The sequence below is a fragment of the Armigeres subalbatus genome, chromosome 1 (genome assembly GCF_024139115.2).
Source record: "Armigeres subalbatus isolate Guangzhou_Male chromosome 1, GZ_Asu_2, whole genome shotgun sequence".
Taxonomy (NCBI): domain Eukaryota; kingdom Metazoa; phylum Arthropoda; class Insecta; order Diptera; family Culicidae; genus Armigeres; species Armigeres subalbatus.
Genome location: NC_085139.1, coordinates 81,337,492 through 81,356,389, shown reverse-complemented (window position 1 = coordinate 81,356,389; position 18,898 = coordinate 81,337,492). Strand labels below are relative to the sequence as shown.

The 18,898-nt window shown below is 41.7% G+C and overlaps 1 protein-coding gene across 1 annotated transcript; it reads right to left on the bottom strand.

Moving 5' to 3' along the window:
• Nucleotides 1-264: 264 nt before the first annotated feature.
• Nucleotides 265-2,878, bottom strand: LOC134214401 (tyrosine-protein kinase receptor torso-like). Its single transcript, XM_062693810.1, has one exon. The coding sequence runs from the start codon at nucleotides 2,826-2,828 to the stop codon at nucleotides 357-359; it is 2,472 nt and encodes an 823-aa protein (XP_062549794.1). The 5' UTR covers nucleotides 2,829-2,878; the 3' UTR covers nucleotides 265-356.
• Nucleotides 2,879-18,898: the final 16,020 nt, after the last annotated feature.

The following is an 18,898-nucleotide window of genomic DNA, read 5'->3' as shown; positions in this document are numbered from 1 at the left end:
GTTTGATCGCATAAACTATCGTATGCATATTTTGACCACTTCAATCAAAGGAATAAAAATTAATTCCCCGCGGCCTTAAAATAACTACTAATATTGTCCATTTAGACAGATTAGTTCATGTATTTTAAAAAATACTCAATGAACGATTTCTGTTTAGTTCTGTGTGTATATGGTTGTTGCAGTGAACATAGCGACCCTTAAGGTCGAACCAAACTTAGTAGTTTATTTGAATCGTTTCTCAAAAAATAAATCACTATAAAAAAATTTAGTTTTTAAAAATATTTATTGGATTCAACCTATTTTATTCAATTCGGCCATCAATTATTATAATGTTCTTAAACTAGTGACTTTACTTTTTATTCAATCAATCCTAAATCAATCAAAGGCTTCTTCTCCACCAGACTCATCTCGATCATTTTCTCCAATTTATCCTTGATTGTCTTAAACGTTGGTCTTTCATTCGGTATCGGTCTCCAGCAGCTCATCATTAGCTCGTATAACTTCTCGCAACAGCTTGCCGGCTTCTCCATTCGGTAACCGCTTTTCAGCTCCAGTAGCAGATTACCCGTCTCGAGCATTGGGTACGGATTACCGCCCAAGGTAGAGATCTCGTACAACACTATTCCGAACGACCACACGTCACTCTGCGAAGTATAGACCTGATGGGTCAACGACTCCAATGCCAACCACTTGATCGGTAATTTTCCATTGGTCGTTTTTTGATACATGTTTTCCTGATAAATATCCCGGCTTAGACCGAAGTCGGAAATTTTTACCACCGTCCCATCTAGTACCAAAATATTTCGGGCCGCCAGATCACGATGAACAACTTTATTTCGCGCAAGAAATTCCATTCCGTGTGCAATCTGTTTCGCGAACTCCATAAGCTGGTTGCTCACGCTTGTGACATTCGATTTGGTTATATCGGCTTCTTCAAAATAGCACTGGTTATCGTATTGAGTTGAAGACTTACGCTGAACATGATAGAGTTTGTTCTCGACCACCAAAGGGAATTCCGTATCAAACTCAAAGCACTCTCTTGGTGTTTCATATCCTGAATTTTGCGTCGTATCTACGTTGATCGAGTCACACCCATCGAATACTGAACTTGATGATGAACGGAATTTCAAAATATTGTTCCAAATCGATCGTAAATAATTCAGAAGATTTCCATCACTGCAATATTCCGTCAATAACATCATTTTAGTGGCATTCTTGGTATGCTGTCCAATAATGCAAAGTAAATTTGGGTGACTGCCAACCGATTTCATCACTTCAATCTCTCGACGAAATGCTTTTATGTCAGCCAAGGTTGGGCATTCTTTCAGCATTTTAACGGCCACATCCCGCTGTTCCCCGGATGCCGTCGTTAGCAGCCCTTTTCTGACCAACCCGAAAGCACCTTCACCCAATACGTCCATTAGCTGAATTTGCTCCAAGCCCACCTCCATACCGTCGTTGATCGGTGCAATAAGTTCACCAGCGAGCACCTGAGATTCCACCCCATTTTCCAGGGTCTCCAATCGTATCTCGATATCACTGCTCAGTTCCAAGCCTTTCCAGCCACGAGGTTTATCGTACTCTTTGATCCGCCCGAAACGCTTCCATAAAAAAGGAATCAAAAATTTTCCTACGATCACCACGCAGATAACGATGATAACTATCAGCGCATCGATCCAGTGAGCTCTAGGAGTTTGTGGGTGTCGTATGGGCGATAGTATGTTCCGCGAAGTCGTGCGGTTGTTTGCGTGAGCAACGACATACACCTCGAATTGTGTACCCTCAATGTGGAACGAGTCCACCAAAACGGATGTTATGTTCCCGGTGACGTTCAGAGAAATGGAATTCACCAGATCTTCACTCATATCTGGGTTGAGGTCGTACACGTGAACTTCGTAGCTATCCGGTGTAATGTCAGGTTCATCCCAGGAAATATTCAACTTGTACTGTTTGTTTATCAGTGGTTCGTAGTTTACAGTGAGGTTCGAAATGCTTCCTGGAGCACAGAGTTGACTGTGGTTGTGCACCTCCACACAACTGGGTGTACGGAAAGGCAACCACCGTAGACTACTTTCGTAGGGTGGATTTTTTGCTCGAATGGCAACCTCGTAATCCGTGTCATATTCTAGCAACTCCAACGTAGTTCTGTGCGGACCTCCGAACTGATGAACTTGAACTGGACTTGGATGAAAATTTGTCGAATGCAGCGAGTAATGTAAGATTTCGTACTGGCAAACCAAATCGGACGTCGGCTTCCAATCCACAGTGGCTTCCAAGAATGTCTGATCCTGTACACTGGGCTCAAAGCCGATCACTTTGATGTTGTTAATTGCCCCTGGGATGTAATTGAGAGGCATGGTTCGGAAAAGCGTCAGCGGGTTTGTGAACAAATATTCGCTGTTTGATACGAACACAAGCGACTGAACATGATAGGCTTGTCCAGGGTGTAGATCAAGCACTTCAATCAGCGATTCGTCACTAATTATTGTAAATTCCTGGCCAACTCCATAGGTATTGGTAATGTACAATTTACCGGTTCGATTCCCTCCTTCAATATCGATAACAATTTTATCACTTTCACGACACACTAGTTCAACAAAAAAATTGAAGCTGATACTTTTCCTGAAGCCATCTAAATTGACGGTATGGTTTAGGCAACTTTCAAAACATTTCATCAGATTATTCGAAACGCATTTCACTACGCACGATCCGATTGACGCAAGTTCTCTATCACTATATCTCTGCTCCAGGAGGATTTGATCACAATTAATTAAGTTCACCGAAACTATAATAATCAACAGTGCGGTAAATTTATGCAGCAAATCCATGGTTAAACAACTTCGAATGGCTACTAATTACTTTCTACTTGCTTATGGCACACTTACAGCCATTTAAGCGAACGTCCCCTCAACAGGTATCAACGTCGATCGTTTGTTGTGATCTACCCAAAACTACCTCTGTAAGGTAGACGCCAGACTATTAGCAGAAAATATGCTTTGATTAACTGTCTACGGTGGATGGCCGCATCAGTTGGTACAAATAAGAAAATTTACCGATCAGAGTGAGAGTCTTATACGTACCTGACATACGTTAGTATAGTGTATAGTGCGCTTGAACATGCTGGTGGATTTGTCATGTTTTTGGTCTATTCTTAATGAAAGCGATAATTTTCGATCTAATCAAACATTTGCAGACACTTTTTTCAAGCAGCCATTTGAAATCTGGCGATATGGTTTTACCATAGACATCTTTTTCAAATATTTGCTTAACGGACTGATTTTGGATTTTCAAATTGCACTGATTGGTAGCATAAATGGAGACGTTTTAATTGTATCTAAATACTCAGTGGGAACTTTCTAGTAACACAACCCATCACTTACACAATTCGTTTTAAAACATTCGGCCAGTTGACTTAACTAGTAACTGTTACAGATAAAGTCTAAATCTCTATTTAGTCCATGACTTATGGACAATTACGTCAGAATAAAAAAAATGACTGCCACAATGGCTGACTTAACCCTCAACTAGGGTTTTTGGGGTACAAATCTCAAGAATTAAGATCAACTAATGTTGAAATAATTTCTAATATACATGCTGTCTTCTGCATCTTATTTTTTCAGATTTATGACTGGTAGCGTAAGGGTGAAGCCAAAGTAGACGCAACGGCACGATGCGACGCGACATTGCAATCAGACAGTTCATTGATAATAATTGGGTACATATTTTCGGCTATTTTATTCATTAATGAGTTGACATCCTCCGCTGCCTTGCAGGCTGACTCAATCCCCTGGTTAGTAAACTCGCAGCTTGATTTATGTTGATAAATCCGGCCAGTTGACAAAATCGACCGACTTACTGATATCTTATGACTGATATAAAAGCTCCCCTTAAAAAATTAGTTTGTACTTTTTAAGAATATTTTCTTATTTTTTATTGCTTTTAATTGACTATTTTGTGGAAAATTTTGTAATTGTTTATTTAAAATGTTCTGGAAATTCAGATGTGAATATGTACATTATGTGGAAGATTTTGATTTGAAAAATGTACTGCTCTTTGCATTACTGTTTAGACTTCTGTGATAATCTTACAAACCTATTTTTAACGTAACATAAGAAATATTTAATTAATTTAACCTAAGGAATAATTAGTCGCTTACCAAGGCGATTTCCAATATATTTCCTTCCCAACATAATATTCTTCCAGTGCGCTTATGGAGATGCAGAGGATTCATATTGTAGCAATGAGTGTCGAACTGATTTCCTGTCTTCATCCTTATTGACTGTGAGGACGTGGTCGGCATCGTTATTGGTCTTGAATTAAAGAAACTCCGAAGCATGTACAGTAGACTGATTCAAATTTTGACTTTTTCGCTCCCCTGTGCTCAAACGATCACATTTACTATTTTAACAATCATCCTAAATTTTTAGCTAATTTGGTTGTAATTTGAGTGAGCACGCGCAATATGAAGTTTGTATGAAAATCGATATGAAAACAGTAACTTTTAGGAAAAACGCTCCACAACGCTTCCCAATAAGCATCAAAAACGTATGAATACATTGGCTACATAGCAAATTTAGCAAGGAAGCAGCTCATCTTTGTTGCGAAACGATTTGATACTTACACGAAAAGTTATTATGGAAACACTTAATCGTGGGAAATTCAATTTAACACGTAAAAGAATAACATCAATATCAATAATGAACATTTTTGTTTTATACATAACTTTGCTTACAAAAGTCAAATCGTTTCGCAACAACAACTGTCTTCCAGCTAAGAAAGTGTTCTATGAAGTCGACGTGTTGCTTATATTCAAATAGTTCATGGGCCACCTCACGGAACGATCTTTTACATCAATGTCGATTTCCATAGTAATTTTCATACAAACTTCAAATGACGTGTGCACAATCAAATTACATCCAATTTAGCTAAAAATTGAGGAGGTTTATTTAAATGGCAAATGCAATCGTTTAAGCATCGGGGTGCAAAAAAGTCAAAATTTGAATCACTCTAATGTACAGTGAGAATAGCTTTCTAGTCCCGAGAAAACTATTCAATTGGTGAGCTGTGCATTATTTGTTGTTTCTCGGCCAATCACGATTAGCAACTACGATGGGTACAGTCAATCAAGCTAAGCTAATCTAAGCTATTTGGATTATTGACCTATGTTAAACTGATATTTGTATAAGTGGCGTAAGCGCCAAATTCCATAACATGTAATATGATTCGTATGATTGAGATCCATTTGGGAAAATTTTCACTTATGATAAAAACTTTTATCTGCGTAATTGACCTATGTTGGACAGACAATGCCGTGAAGGCCAGATTTTACGATATGCCTCAAAGAATTAGGATCTTTTAAGGTAAAAATTAAGGTATGATGGACATTTTCTATTCCAACAATTGACCAATAGAACTTAAACTTGACTTAAATTATCCAATACGCCTATTTATAACAATTCACACCGATTTGAAGCAGATTTGCATGAAACTCGTTTCAAGTACTTCGAAGCAGATTGTACTTTCTCTCGGATAAATCCAAGTCAATGTACAACGCCAGTGCTTGTGCCGCTGTCTTAACCTTTTCCTGATTTGCGCTTGAGCTACTTGATATATTGGCCGCAAATGCCAGTTTCTCAGGTGCATTATTATTGATGAGGTCTTCAACACGCCGTTTCATGGTTTTATTTGAACATTCTTAATGGTTTTTACGGTCTTCCCTTGGCGATGTTGAATGAGAACTTGGAAATTCCTCCGATATAAAATAACTTGCAAAAGTCCTTCAGTTCATTCTCTAGTTCCTCGAAGAGATATCACCTGGGTTATATAAACCAGACAGAAACTTCAACACATGAGTTTTCGTTGGGACGGATCAACGGAAAGGCACTTTTTGTATATACGCATGTTATTAAGCGCAAGAGTCTCACCTAGAAAATCGTTAACAGCTATTAAAAGAGCAAATCTAGACCAACATTTGAAAAGGACGTGACAGCCAAAATTTATTCCTTCTGATACTTCGTATACACATAAAGCTAATAATGTGGACAAAGAATCAGAAGGAATAAGTTTTGGCTGTTACGCCCTTTTCAAATGTTGGTCTAGAAATGAGAGCAATTGAAATCACTTCCATTTTCTTAAGAATACTATAAGAGAGATCTGGTGAGATTTTTAGGGATGTGTTTTGATGTTCTTTGTTTTGAAATACTGTTTGAAGTTGTAGATTATTTCTTCCTTGATAACTTCATGCACATGACTTGGAAGCTTCACTTATCACAATGATCGAAATATGTCCAACTGAAACACATTGAATTCGATTTTACTTACTTACTTCCATATCCAGCGAAAGGTACCGTTCGAAAACTTAGACAATGGAAAAAGTGCTTTTCACTAACAGGTAATAAATCACCCACTTTCAGCGATGGAATTGCTTACAAACATGATTTGATTTGATCGTCCCAGTGACCTAACGAAGAAAAAACCCTGATTAATCCACCTTGCAGCGATGATGCCTTTCTCGTGCATCATAAAATACATTGAAAAAAATGTCATTGGAAGGTGAAAAAGCATTTAAGCAGAATAGATTACATGTTTCCTATCATTTCGCATGTTTTTACATTAATTAATACGCATGTAAACCAAATCAACTTTTATTTTTTTCAGATTATTTTTTACTTATTTGGGAAATATTTGGCTTCGCAGTCTTGGAGAGAATTGAAAACTATGGTTTTAATTTTCCCGACTTTTCGGTCAAATTAGGGCCTTTTTCAAGGGGTCGATTTGTTAAAGTTTCTTCGTCAGATATGTTTCTGTGTATTTATTTATTTATTTATTTATTAATATACATCAACAGGCTTGTTGCTGCCCCAATGATGTTATGGATGAAATACAATATAATACAATATAATACAATATTCATAATAAAAACATACAGATAGTCAAGTCATGGCAACACACATTAATATAGCTAATAAGTTTGGTCATTAAAAAAACAATAAAATTTACGCCAGAGAACCTCTCGGGACAAATGGAAATCAAACACTTGGGAAACTTGATTGAATATCCGCTGCAAACCGCCTAAAGCTCCTTCCTGGCCGTAATTTGTTCGATGGTGTCTTGGCCTCAACATTACATAGTTACGAAGAGCTCTTGGACGGGCGTTCAGGTTGATAAGCTCAAGAAGAACCCTTGACTCAACCTGCCTTGTACGACGTCAGCAATGGTCAATGCTCTGGTGACGTTCCTTCTAACTTGCAAAGTGTCAAGGTTGATCAGGCGACAGCGGCTCTCATAGCTTGGTAACTGGAAAGGGTCACTGTAACTGGAGTGTAACGTATAATGTCATGTGAATCAAATGAACTAATTTGGTGCGAATGAATTCTGCATCGGACAATTTGGACGATTTCTTGCTATCCAAAATTCGGTGTCTGGACTTGCTAATTTCCACCATGGAAAAGCAATGGTGGAAATTAGCAAGTCCAGACACCGAATTTCGGGTAGCTACAATATTACAATATTTGTACACATACACACATACAGACATCACCTTGGGACAGCAGGGACTTTGTCCAAGGGCTTGACGACCCCTCCCCATTGCCACTGCGAGTTAGACCGAGACGAGGGGATGCATGGCCAGGGGTTGAAATAATAAGGCCCGATGCCCACGTAGCGTCTTTTCAACGCTGAGTGTACGCGGCGTCAAAAAGACGCGGGTGTGCATCGGGAAAAAGCGGTAACGCAGCGTCGCCGCGCCGATGCACACCTGCGTTATTTGACCGCTGCGTGCACGTGGCGTTGAAAAAACGCAACGTGGGCATCGAGCCTAAGCTAGGCCTTTAACGGAGCCTGTGGGGTACCTGGGCACCCTCCACAGTAATTGTCCCTTACTGCGTCATGTTGGGCTCTGGCGTGGTGGACCTCTTTTCCCGAGCAACTCGTGGGACCAAAATGGAAAACCAAGTCAATTCTTCAATTAGTGGTAGTAGTGTAGGCGACAACCCCTTCTCAAGAGGTGGGTTGTTCAGGTCTCCGCCTAGGAGGCCAGAGGCAACAGTCAGCAGCTCAGTGCGCAGCGCCAGCGTGGGTCACTCAACCTTCCTCTCGGCTATAAAAACGCCGGTAGGGGTTATTGACGGCCCATAGCTTGTGGAGGCGATGAACCGCAAACGCGATGGGCTTTCGGCCTTCGAGGTGGCGACGGAACAGCTGGACGCCATCATCGACTTTGCGTCATCGAAGCATAATATCAGCAAGGACCTCAAGAGGAGCTTGCAGAAACTTCGAAAGTCGATGCTGGACGCCAAGCTGGAGAGGGCGGTCGGGACGGCCAAGTGTAAACCCGTGACATCGGTGGAGTCGAGGTCTACCCAGACTGAGGCCCAAGGATTCGCGGACTCGGGCAAGGTCGAATCGACCGAGGGTGTGCCAGCAAAAACGGTGGTGCCAAAGTCTACCCAGACTGAGGCTCAAGTATTTGCGGGTACGTCAGGGGTGACTGCTCCAACGGAGCAGACGCAAAAACAGGGGAGACAGTCTCCAGGGGATGAGCTCCTGGGGCCACTCCAAAACGCGGAGGGTTACTACCCTGAACAAGGGTAGTGGGGCTGGGAAGCTGAACCCCGGTCAGCTACCTCCAAAACCGGGGGAGGAAGGACCTGGAAAGGTCCGTGTACTCAGGAAAGACGGTGGTAAGGGGTTACGGCAGGCTGAAAGTTCTCAGCCGCACCAGACCAGGGCAATAGAGGGGGATGGCGCCTCCTGGACCCTGGTCAAGAACAAGAGGAAACCAAAGACGTCAAGGGCCGAAAAGAAGGCCCAGGCGAATGAGGGTAGAAAGAAGTCTAGGGTAGGCGCCAATCGCTCCAGGGGCGATGCCCTAGACATCATGGCGGACGAGGCTAAGTACTCGGATGTTTTAGAGGCGATGAGGAGTGACGTCAAGCTCGGTGAACTCGGCGCCGACGTACGTCGAATAAGACGTACCCGGATGGGCGAGATGATACTCGAGCTGAAGCGGGGCGTCTCGCAAAAGGGCGCCGCCTACAAGAAGTTGGCGGAGGAGGTCCTAGGCGAGACGGTCAAGGTGAGGGCACTCACGACGGAGGTGAATCTAAGGGATAAAGACCTGGACGAGATCACTGAAGTCGAAGAGCTCGTCACGGCACTGCGGCGACAGTGTGAAGTGGAGACGCCCACCGCAGCCGTTCGGCTACGGAAAGGTCCTGCAGGGACGCAGGTAGCATTGGTTCGGCTATCTGCAGCGGACGCCTCCAAGGTAGTCAAGTTAGGGAGCGTCAAGGTGGGATGGTCGGTATGCCCTGTGCGCATATACGAGCAACCCGAAGTTTGCTTCAAGTGCCTGGAACCGGGGCACAAGCAATGGGACTGCAAAGGCCCTGACAGAAGCAATCTCTGCCGATGCTGCGGATTGGAGGGACATAAGGCACAATGCTTCACGAACCCTCCCAATTGTTTGATTTGTTCCAGCAAAGCTGTGAACAGCAAGCACCCCATGGGCGGGGGGTTCGATGTGCCCGGCGTTTAAGCATGCTGCAAAATCAAAGTGCAGGTAACGCAGCTGGCTTGCTCGGCCTCGCCCGAGGGTTTGATGTGCGCAGGTTTAGAGGAAACGGCGGAACACGTGTTGTTTGTGTGCTCACGTTTTCGCGCAATGCGTGACCACATGCTTGCCACATGTGGTCTGGACACTACCCCGGACAACCTAGTTCGGAGGATGTGTAAAGATGAAGTTGGCTGGAACGCCGTTTTATCGGCTATCGCCCAAATCGTCTCGGAGCTACACAGAAGGTGGCGCGTGGACTCAAGGATGGCTAGTTCAGGCGCAAATCGGAGGAATCGGAGTCGGCTTCATGGGTCATACCGGTGGTCATGCTCTGTGGTCGAACTCGATCCTTTTATCGAACAAGTGGCCGCGCGAAGAACAACATGGTATTGTCGCTTTCGCGGCGTCGGTCAACCGGGCGGGTTCCGAGCCCGAGGACGGAAAGTGGTCCTCGTCAAGGCTGGGGCAGGCGTAGGCCTCGCGTCGGCAAGTCCCTCTGTGTGCTGGCGAATAGGCCCTATCGCAGAAAGGTCAATTTGGGGTGCACGCGGCATCATCATTCTTGATACCAGTCGTGCAGAGGGAAGCAGGCGCGAAGTCGACCCTTTCCACCTTCCGAGGACATAGGGCGTGGTAAGGCCACCTGGAAAGCCGGCAACGCGCTGACACGATACCATGATGTTCTTCTAAAAAGCGAGTAACGATGTTCGGTGCTGCAAGGACACGCAGCTAACCTCGAGGGTGCGTTGTGCACTGGCCCCCCTTTGAAGCATTACTTTCTGGTTGTACCGAAGGGACTATGGGCTTGGCGGCAATGGAAACGGTTTAGCGGGTCGGGGATGTAGTCCTGCCTCCCTCGGTGATCCCTAACCCCGCACTTCCTGGTCAACCCAGGATGTCTGTTGAGCAGATTCCCCCTTCATTGTTTAGGAAGGTATATAACATTATAGGTCCCGGGCCTTCTATTAAAAGTTGCCTTTTTGGAGTAATCTTATATCCTTTCGGTACAACTTTGTTGTTCGAGAAAGGCAAAAATTCTATAAATAACACATCTTAAAAAAATCCTCTGAATAATATACTTATAAATAAAATTCTAGAATATTCAGATAAAAAATGAATACAAATCCCCCTCTTCTATATACTACATTAAACCCAGAAACTTATTCAGATTCCTCTTATGACTAATTTAAAAATTCCCCCTTAAAAATGAGAAATTTTACATAAAAAAATAGGAAATTGTCAATAAAGAAATCAAGCTGTGAGCAATAAATAAAGATGAAATGTCCACAAATAATGCAAAACTTCCGTTACCAATTAGGAATTGTCCACAAAACAAAAATAAATTGGCTTTTTTAAATGCAAAAGTTGCAATTATGATAGAAGAATTTCCATAAAGAAATAAAAATGTTCCACGGAAAAAATACAAAATTTTCATAAATAAATCAGTATGACCAATTACAAAATTTTGAACAAAAAATTGAAAACTTTTCACACAAAAATCAATGAAGTGCAATGAAAAATATGATAATTTTTATATAGAGATAAAAAAGCAATGAAACTGACCCTTTTCCATAGATGACCCCTTCTTCTACAGCGTTTAAACTTAATGGAAAGTTTATCAATTTTATTTTATTTGTATTTCCTTATTTTTTATTGCTTTTTGTCGATTGCTAGCTTATTTGTTGGAAAATGAAAACCTAATTCTGCAATTCAAATGTCTAATTACAGCATCAAACGCAAACAGGCAGATAGACTGACAGAAAGATAGATTGATACATAGATGCAACTCGATGTGTAAACCACAGACAAACAGACATAACATATTAAACATTTACTCATCAAATTCATCGTCGTTCGAATAGTAACGACATCTGTTGATTTCAGTTAGTTGAGCAAATCACGAACCAGATGGCGGTAGTGAGCAATCGTCAAACTCGAGCAAAAACGACGCGCGCGCCACGATTGATCGATTGGCAAACTAATGATTATTTGAATTGACCAGTAAATCAGTGAACGATGAAAATTTGACAAGTGCTATGTCTGTTTGTCTGTGTGTAAACTGTGATCAGTTTTTCAACCGGGCGGCTGTACCGGTTTGTCTTTGTCTCCTTTTTGGTGTTAGGTCTTTTGGCCAAATACCGTTTGGTTAAATACTACAATAGGTTGAAAAACGCAACTCTCGAGTAGAATATTACAAAGGTTTTCTCTCCATCCTTCTGTTCTTCTTCTTTTTTTTCTTCTATACTCTACCTCCCTTCTAACTTCTTCTTTTATCTTTCTTTCTTCTCCCATATTTATTCTTCTTCTATGCATTTCCTTTTTCTCTCTTACGTACATATCTTTCTCGTTTCTCCTACATTGTTCTCTTTTTATCTTGTTTTTTCTTCATTCTTCTTTTTCCCTGTTTTATTTTTCACTTCCTTCTTTCTTTCTCTTTTTCCAGGATAATTGGGAGCCAATTGCAACCCGTCAGTCTTATGAGTTCCCCGGAATGGCTTGAGTGCCCATTTGGGACGCGTGACATATCTATTCCCTCCCATTGGCGGAGTGACATTTCTATTCCCTGCCTTGCTCGTTTGGCAGATCAAACACTCTCGACAAAACTATGTTATCTGCTTGTTCATTTTTGGTCAGAAAAATCGCTCTTTGGTGGCCGGGAGGGTTTTCTCAAACCCGAAATGGGCTTTTTCATGCTCTTTATGCTATATTACCTCTCTCGACTTCTGGTGGGAATTGTTTCCACGAGAAGCGGGGTTTGGTTTGGTGGTTTTTACTTTCACTGTACTTCCATATTCTCCCGCCCATTACCTGGAACTCTTCATATTTCGTTGGATTTGCTTGAATATCCGACTCCAGTTTCTTGTATTCTGTATCTGGTTGGACGACCATGACCACTTCTATCGATCTGGAGAGGCAATCCCTAGTAACATTTTGGGTTTATGCTGGTTTTATATTTTATGAAGAGTAAATTATGGTCTTCAAGAGTGTTATAAAACCAAAACCGACTTCCCTGGGCATAAAAGTATCATCGTGCTAGCCTCATGATATACGAATGCAAAATGGTAACCTGGCTTAGAAACCTCGCAGTTAATAACTGTGGAAGTGCTTAATGAACACTAATCTGCGAGGCGGCTCTGCCCCAGTGTGGGGATGTAATGCCAAAAAGAAGAAGAAGATAGAAACAAATATTGTGGAAAATTTTGTAATTGTTTATATTGATTTATTTATGGAAATTTTTCATTTTTTCCGTGGAACATTGCAATGTTTGTTTTTGATAACGCTTTGTATTGTGGAAAAATCACAATTGTTTATGGAAATTTTGCATTGCTCATACCCTGATTCATTTTTGGCAATTTCCTATGTTTTTATAGAAAATTTCCAATTCTTCAAGTAAATTTTATTTTGCTGCCAAATTCGGTTAGTTGACTGTTTCAACCTTTTGGCCATTCAATTATTTCCACAATTTGTCTGATAGTAGTAGTATCTTGAATTCAGTTTAGAAAGTTGCCAGATCATTGTCAGTTGAACACAACATAAAATCCGCTACATGTGTGCTCACTCATTCAAGCAGAAGAACTGTGCTGGATGCTATCCCTAGACCTGGACTTAAGCTATGTAAGTGTTCGTAGTTCAGTGTTGAGTGTTTTTGATACTTTGTGAACTTTAAGTCGTGAAATGTTTAACAGAACAAGTAGTGTCCGCATATGTAGTCCAGTTTTCTCCGTATTATGGTGTTTTGTCCCCCCACTGTGCAGTACGCAGCCCAAACCACCTGAAGGGTTTAAAACCCCAGGACGCCATGATTATCGTTTCTTGAAAGAGAAAAAAAGACAGAAAAAACGAAGAGTAACACGGTGATGGCGAAAGGTAGAGGATCGTCCTCCTGAATTTACCGAACGAAATAGAAAACTCCGGAACTCTAAAGTGCGCCGCCACTCGGTGGTACAAAATCAAGTTGATGAACCCCCCCCCCCCTTTCCCTTGGGGAGAGTTCCGTGGATTCAGGCCGACGACCGAGTCCGTCAACATACTCGAAGAGGCTCCTGGATGGCATATGAGTCTGCAGAGGACGCCATTGCATCCCATCACCAAGTCTTAGTGTGGAGGAGTGCTAGCCGCTAATTGGCAGGAAAGGAGTGTCAAGTCGGGAACGGCAGTTCCATCGATACGAGCCAAAGTCCGAGTCCGTCAACACGATTAGAGAGGCCCGGATGGTGTACGAACCTGCAGAGGACGCTATTTGAAGGACCGAACCCATTCCGTTGCGTGAAGAGCCGTTGATTGGCGGCAAAGAAACGAATACCGTGGAACTCAGGTTAGCGTAGTATAAGAAAAAGGGACAGTGTGGAAGAGTGTCGGAAAAGTCCGAATAAATGTAGCGAACGACACCAAAGAATGTGAGTTTTTCTGTGCTTCCGTGCGGTCATTCCTTGTATCTCGAATCTCCCCGTTAAGCATATCGACCCTGAGGTGTATTGATGTCAGGGAGTTTCAGGAAGGCTCTCCGCTGAGAAACCGACAGTTACAGCTATGCCCACGTACGGCAGGCTACTTTGGGTAACACCAAAGACTCTATAAACAAATCCACGAAATGTTCCAATTGGGTTATCAATTTTAATGTCCGTGTCCACGGTATACAGAAAACAAGGTAGGCTCGTTAGAAAAATGACACTTCGAATGTGACGCATGTTTTATCGCCACATGTTGGAGTACAAAAGTAAGCATGCTGCAACCGTAGAGCATCGTCTCAGTCCAGCTTGTGCGAAGATAGCAGTGACGTCACATGTTTACCTTCAAACTGAATGTTTATATACGTGATGAGCCTGCCTTGTTTTTTGTATGCCGTGGTCAGTGTCATTCCAATTCAGCAAGAGGCCTGTCATTCAAGGAAATAATACGTAGCATTTGCTACAGCAGAATAATAAAATGTTATAATTATTTAGATATTATTTAGACCACATTTTATTTCTAACCATTTAATTTCTTCGATGGTCATTATTAATCCAGTTATCGATTCAACGCAAAAAGACTCATTTGGTTGATATAATTCAATTAGCCATCGCAGCTCACATCAGTCATAATTTATTCCATCATCAATTAAATATAACCACATCGCATTGGACCACTAACATGATCTGCACTGGTTTTCAACCTTACCCTAAAACCACTTGTCAGAGCAGCAGTCCATCACCGAAGAAAATCGTAAACCCATTTCCCCCATGGGAATTGTAGAAACCACATCCACTTACCAAATCCAAACAGAGTCGCCGCCGCCCGATAGGTACCTGCTAGTACGTACCTTTTATACTGCACTTTGTAACTCGGAAGCTCGGGCTCGCACAAAAAATGTGCATATTTTGACAAGTTCCCAAAGAAAGCCCGATGAGGCGGCTGTATTGCGCGTCCAAACCAGAACATCCAGACAATCCGGCCGAAGTGCGATGGCAAAAGAGCACGAGCAAGAAAAAAAAATCATCACTCGCTGCGATTACAAGCGACCAGCAAAGGCAAATTCAATTCCTTATTCGGTTGAGAGCTCCTTTTTCGCTTTTTCCATCCTGTAGCACCAATAATGCTCAGTGAAGCACCGCCACCGTTCACTCGGTCGGTCGCATATTCGCATCACAATAGATTTTCCTACAACAAGTTGTACACAAGAGTTCCATTGCAGCACAGCATCAGTACCGGAATGCTGTAATAGGGAGAAGGAATCAATAATGGCGTAATATAATGATATCTTAGGAACATTTAAAGTAGGCTCAATTTCTCGAAATTAAACATAACACCAGTAATTATGTCAAATAGTCTTCTTATTCAAATCGTGATTTATGAAAAATTCCCTTCATTTTTTTTATTTGCCCTATCAATTCACTCGATCATTTTCAAAAAAGCTCAAAATAATTTTCTCATGCTTGGTTAATTTGATGTCAGCTTTCCCCAAAGAACCCACGTTTTTAACAACTCTATTCTTTAAATTTAGAACTACTACTTTCACAGCATCTTATATTTCTACTTTTATATCTACTACTACCTCTACTACTACTTCTAATACTACATCTACAATCACTGCTACAGCTACAACTTTTTTTACTACTGCTTCTTCTTTAAGTACTGCTGTTTCTACTATTACTACTCCTTTAACTTATACATTGACAAATTTTACTGCTATTTCACTACTACTACTACTACTACTACTACTACTACTACTACTACTACTACTACTACTACTACTACTACTACTACTACTACTACTACTACTACTACTACTACTACTACTACTACTACTACTACTACCACTACCACTTCTACTACCACTACCACTTCTACTACCACTACCACTTCTACTACCACTACCACTTCTACTACCACTACCACTTCTACTACCACTACCACTTCTACTACCACCACCACTTCACTACCACACCACTTCTACTACCACTACCACTTCTACTACCACTACCACTTCTACTACCACTACCACTTCTACTACCACTACCACTTCTACTACCACTACCACTTCTACTACCACTACCACTTCTACTACCACTACCACTTCTACTACCACTACCACTTCTACTACCACTACCACTTCTACTACCACTACCACTTCTACTACCACTACCACTTCTACTACCACTACCACTTCTACTACCATCACTTCTTCTACTACCATCACTTCTTCTACTACCATCACTTCTTCTACTACCATCACTTCTTCTACTACCATCACTTCTTCTACTACCATCACTTCTTCTACTACCATCACTTCTTCTACTACCATCACTTCTTCTACTACCATCACTTCTTCCACTACTACCACTTCTTCTACAACTACCACTTCTTCTACTACTATCACGATTACTACTCAATAATGCCTAGATCTCTTATTGATATGTTACTCTGTTATGAATTTGCCTTGCATGTAAAATACTAAAATACCACAAATATGCAAAAAGACTTCAGCAATACTCTGTTATTATAATACCAAACGCACAACAAATTATTATTCGCCTTGTATTAAAATACTTTAGCATGTTAAGTCTGATGGTTGTTGTTTGTTCTTTTATTAGAGACTTTTTACACACCCAGCGATACATTCGTACCACCTATTACTAATTTTTCTACTACTTCTGCTACTAATACTACTTCTTTTTTTTAAGTTATTTTATTTTGTCAAGTCAAAAGTTTCTAAAACACTTATTCTAATTCACAATTTAGGTGGAATTCAAGAGCGCCTACATCTATTTGGTTAACATTATCGTTTAGAAAATTAACATAATTGATGAAGAGTTTGAGAATAATTATTCTTTTTGGTTTACTTATTCTGCTCAAGGATGGTCGCTGAAGATCATTGAATGTTAGTCTTCTCCAGCCTCCCGAAGTTTCTCTTATTTTACGTTGAAGGAGATCCCATGCTGCATGAACTCTTTGGCATTCACTGTATCTGTGTCGCATAGTTTCTACAGCTGCATTACAGTGTAAGCATGTGTTGCTATCTGCTCGCCCAATGGTGTGTAGCAGCTCTCTGTGTGGACTTTTTTCATTCAATATCAGATACAAGTTACTCTTTTCCATCGACGTAAAGGGACTCCAGCGCAGAGTCAGCCAAATTCTTCGCCAGTTGGCTTCTGGATGAAGACGTTCCACTCTAGGTATTTCAGTTTGCTGCATAAAATAACGGTATATGAGTTCTGAAGAGGGGTTCTGTCGAATGTGTAAGGGAAGCTGTCAGTAATTTTGGCTAATTATCTTGAAATCAGGAAGATTAGTTGGAACAATGTTCCGGTCGGGGTCATTGGGAAATAGAATGGATTTGTAGAATGGCATGGCGTCGATTTCTTGAATGCAGCGGTTAGTCAACAAGCTTCGGCTTTTGACCGTCGGGAGGTGTAGGTTTAGACCACCTTGTGCTCGTTCACGAGCTAGTTGTTGCATCGGAATTCGTGTCGCTGTGTTGCCCCATAGGAATCTTCCTATCGTTGCTGTGATTTTGCTTGTGTGCACACAGTAAGGAGAGATAATTGATGCCAAATACCATACCTTAGAGGTAATGAAAGTGTTCAGAAGAACCACTTTTTGACATAACGTTAGTAAACGCATTGAATTGAACCAAACAATTTGGTTAAATTTGGCGGTCATCGCATCCCAATTCAATATTGTCATCAGACGAATTGAATTAGCGTATATTACACCTAGCACCTTTACAGTGTTTGTTGTCTGTAGCCAAGGCAGATGTAGAGGGTTTCCATCGATGAAGCCGACGTCCACAGATTTTGTTTTTCCCCAGTTTACTCCCGCTCCGGACACACGTTCGAAACGAGAAAAGATGTCTCTCATATGATTTATACGCTCTTCCGAAGTGGAGATAATAGTTATGTCATCTGCGTATGCGGCGAGATCATTATCAGAGAGACGCTCCAGCCTGCTTATCAGTGGATGTAGGTACAAAACGAAAAGATGCATACTTAGGGGTGAACCTTGTCGTACCGAGCGTTGTGAAGGGTGTCGAAAGATGCCCGTTGACGAGAAGACGAGATGAAGAGAGATTGTCAATTCGTGTTAGCAGGTCTATTAGTCCACGATGAATCCCGAGCGAGTGCATGGTGGTGTATAGATACGATTGTCGAACCCGATCAAACGCATGGTCTAGATCCCACGTGACCAATTTTGCTTTCTGTTTACTTCGGATAAGATGAGCCAAGCGATCTTTCATAGAGAGGGTTGCTTGAAATATGTTTCGGGGAGAGTTTGCACACTTTTGTGCGGGGTTTAGCAGCTGATGAGATCGCATCACCGCCTCAAGACGTGCTTTCAAAACTCGAGAGAGAATCTTGAAATCTACATTGAGTAGAGATATTGGTCTGTAGGATCGTGGTGTTCCATCGCTGTCTTTCTTTTTAACTAAAACTAACACACCGTCCACGAAAGATGCAGGGAATTGTCCAAGTATGGCCTCATTTAGAACAAGGTTCAGCTCCCGGTGGATGATGTCGAATGCACGGTGATAAAATTCTTTCGGAATACCATCGGCACCCGGTGATTTCCGTGCGGCGCTTGTTCGGATAGCTGTTAGAATTTCGGCTGTGCTGATTTCGTTTCCGCAGGCTTCGTTGATTTCATCGTTATCTGGGATCGCTCTCTCGCAGACAAACAATTCGTCGGTCCTCGCTTCATCCAGTGGTTGTTGTTCCGTGTAGAGTTCCGTGAAATATTGCAGCATTTTTTGCTCGATGTCTTCGGACTGGTCTAGTACTCTGCCTTCGTCATCCCGTAGCTGAGTGATTGTCGTTCGTTTTCTTTTTCGTTCGCCGAGTTGAAATGTTGACATTGCTTCTCCTGCTA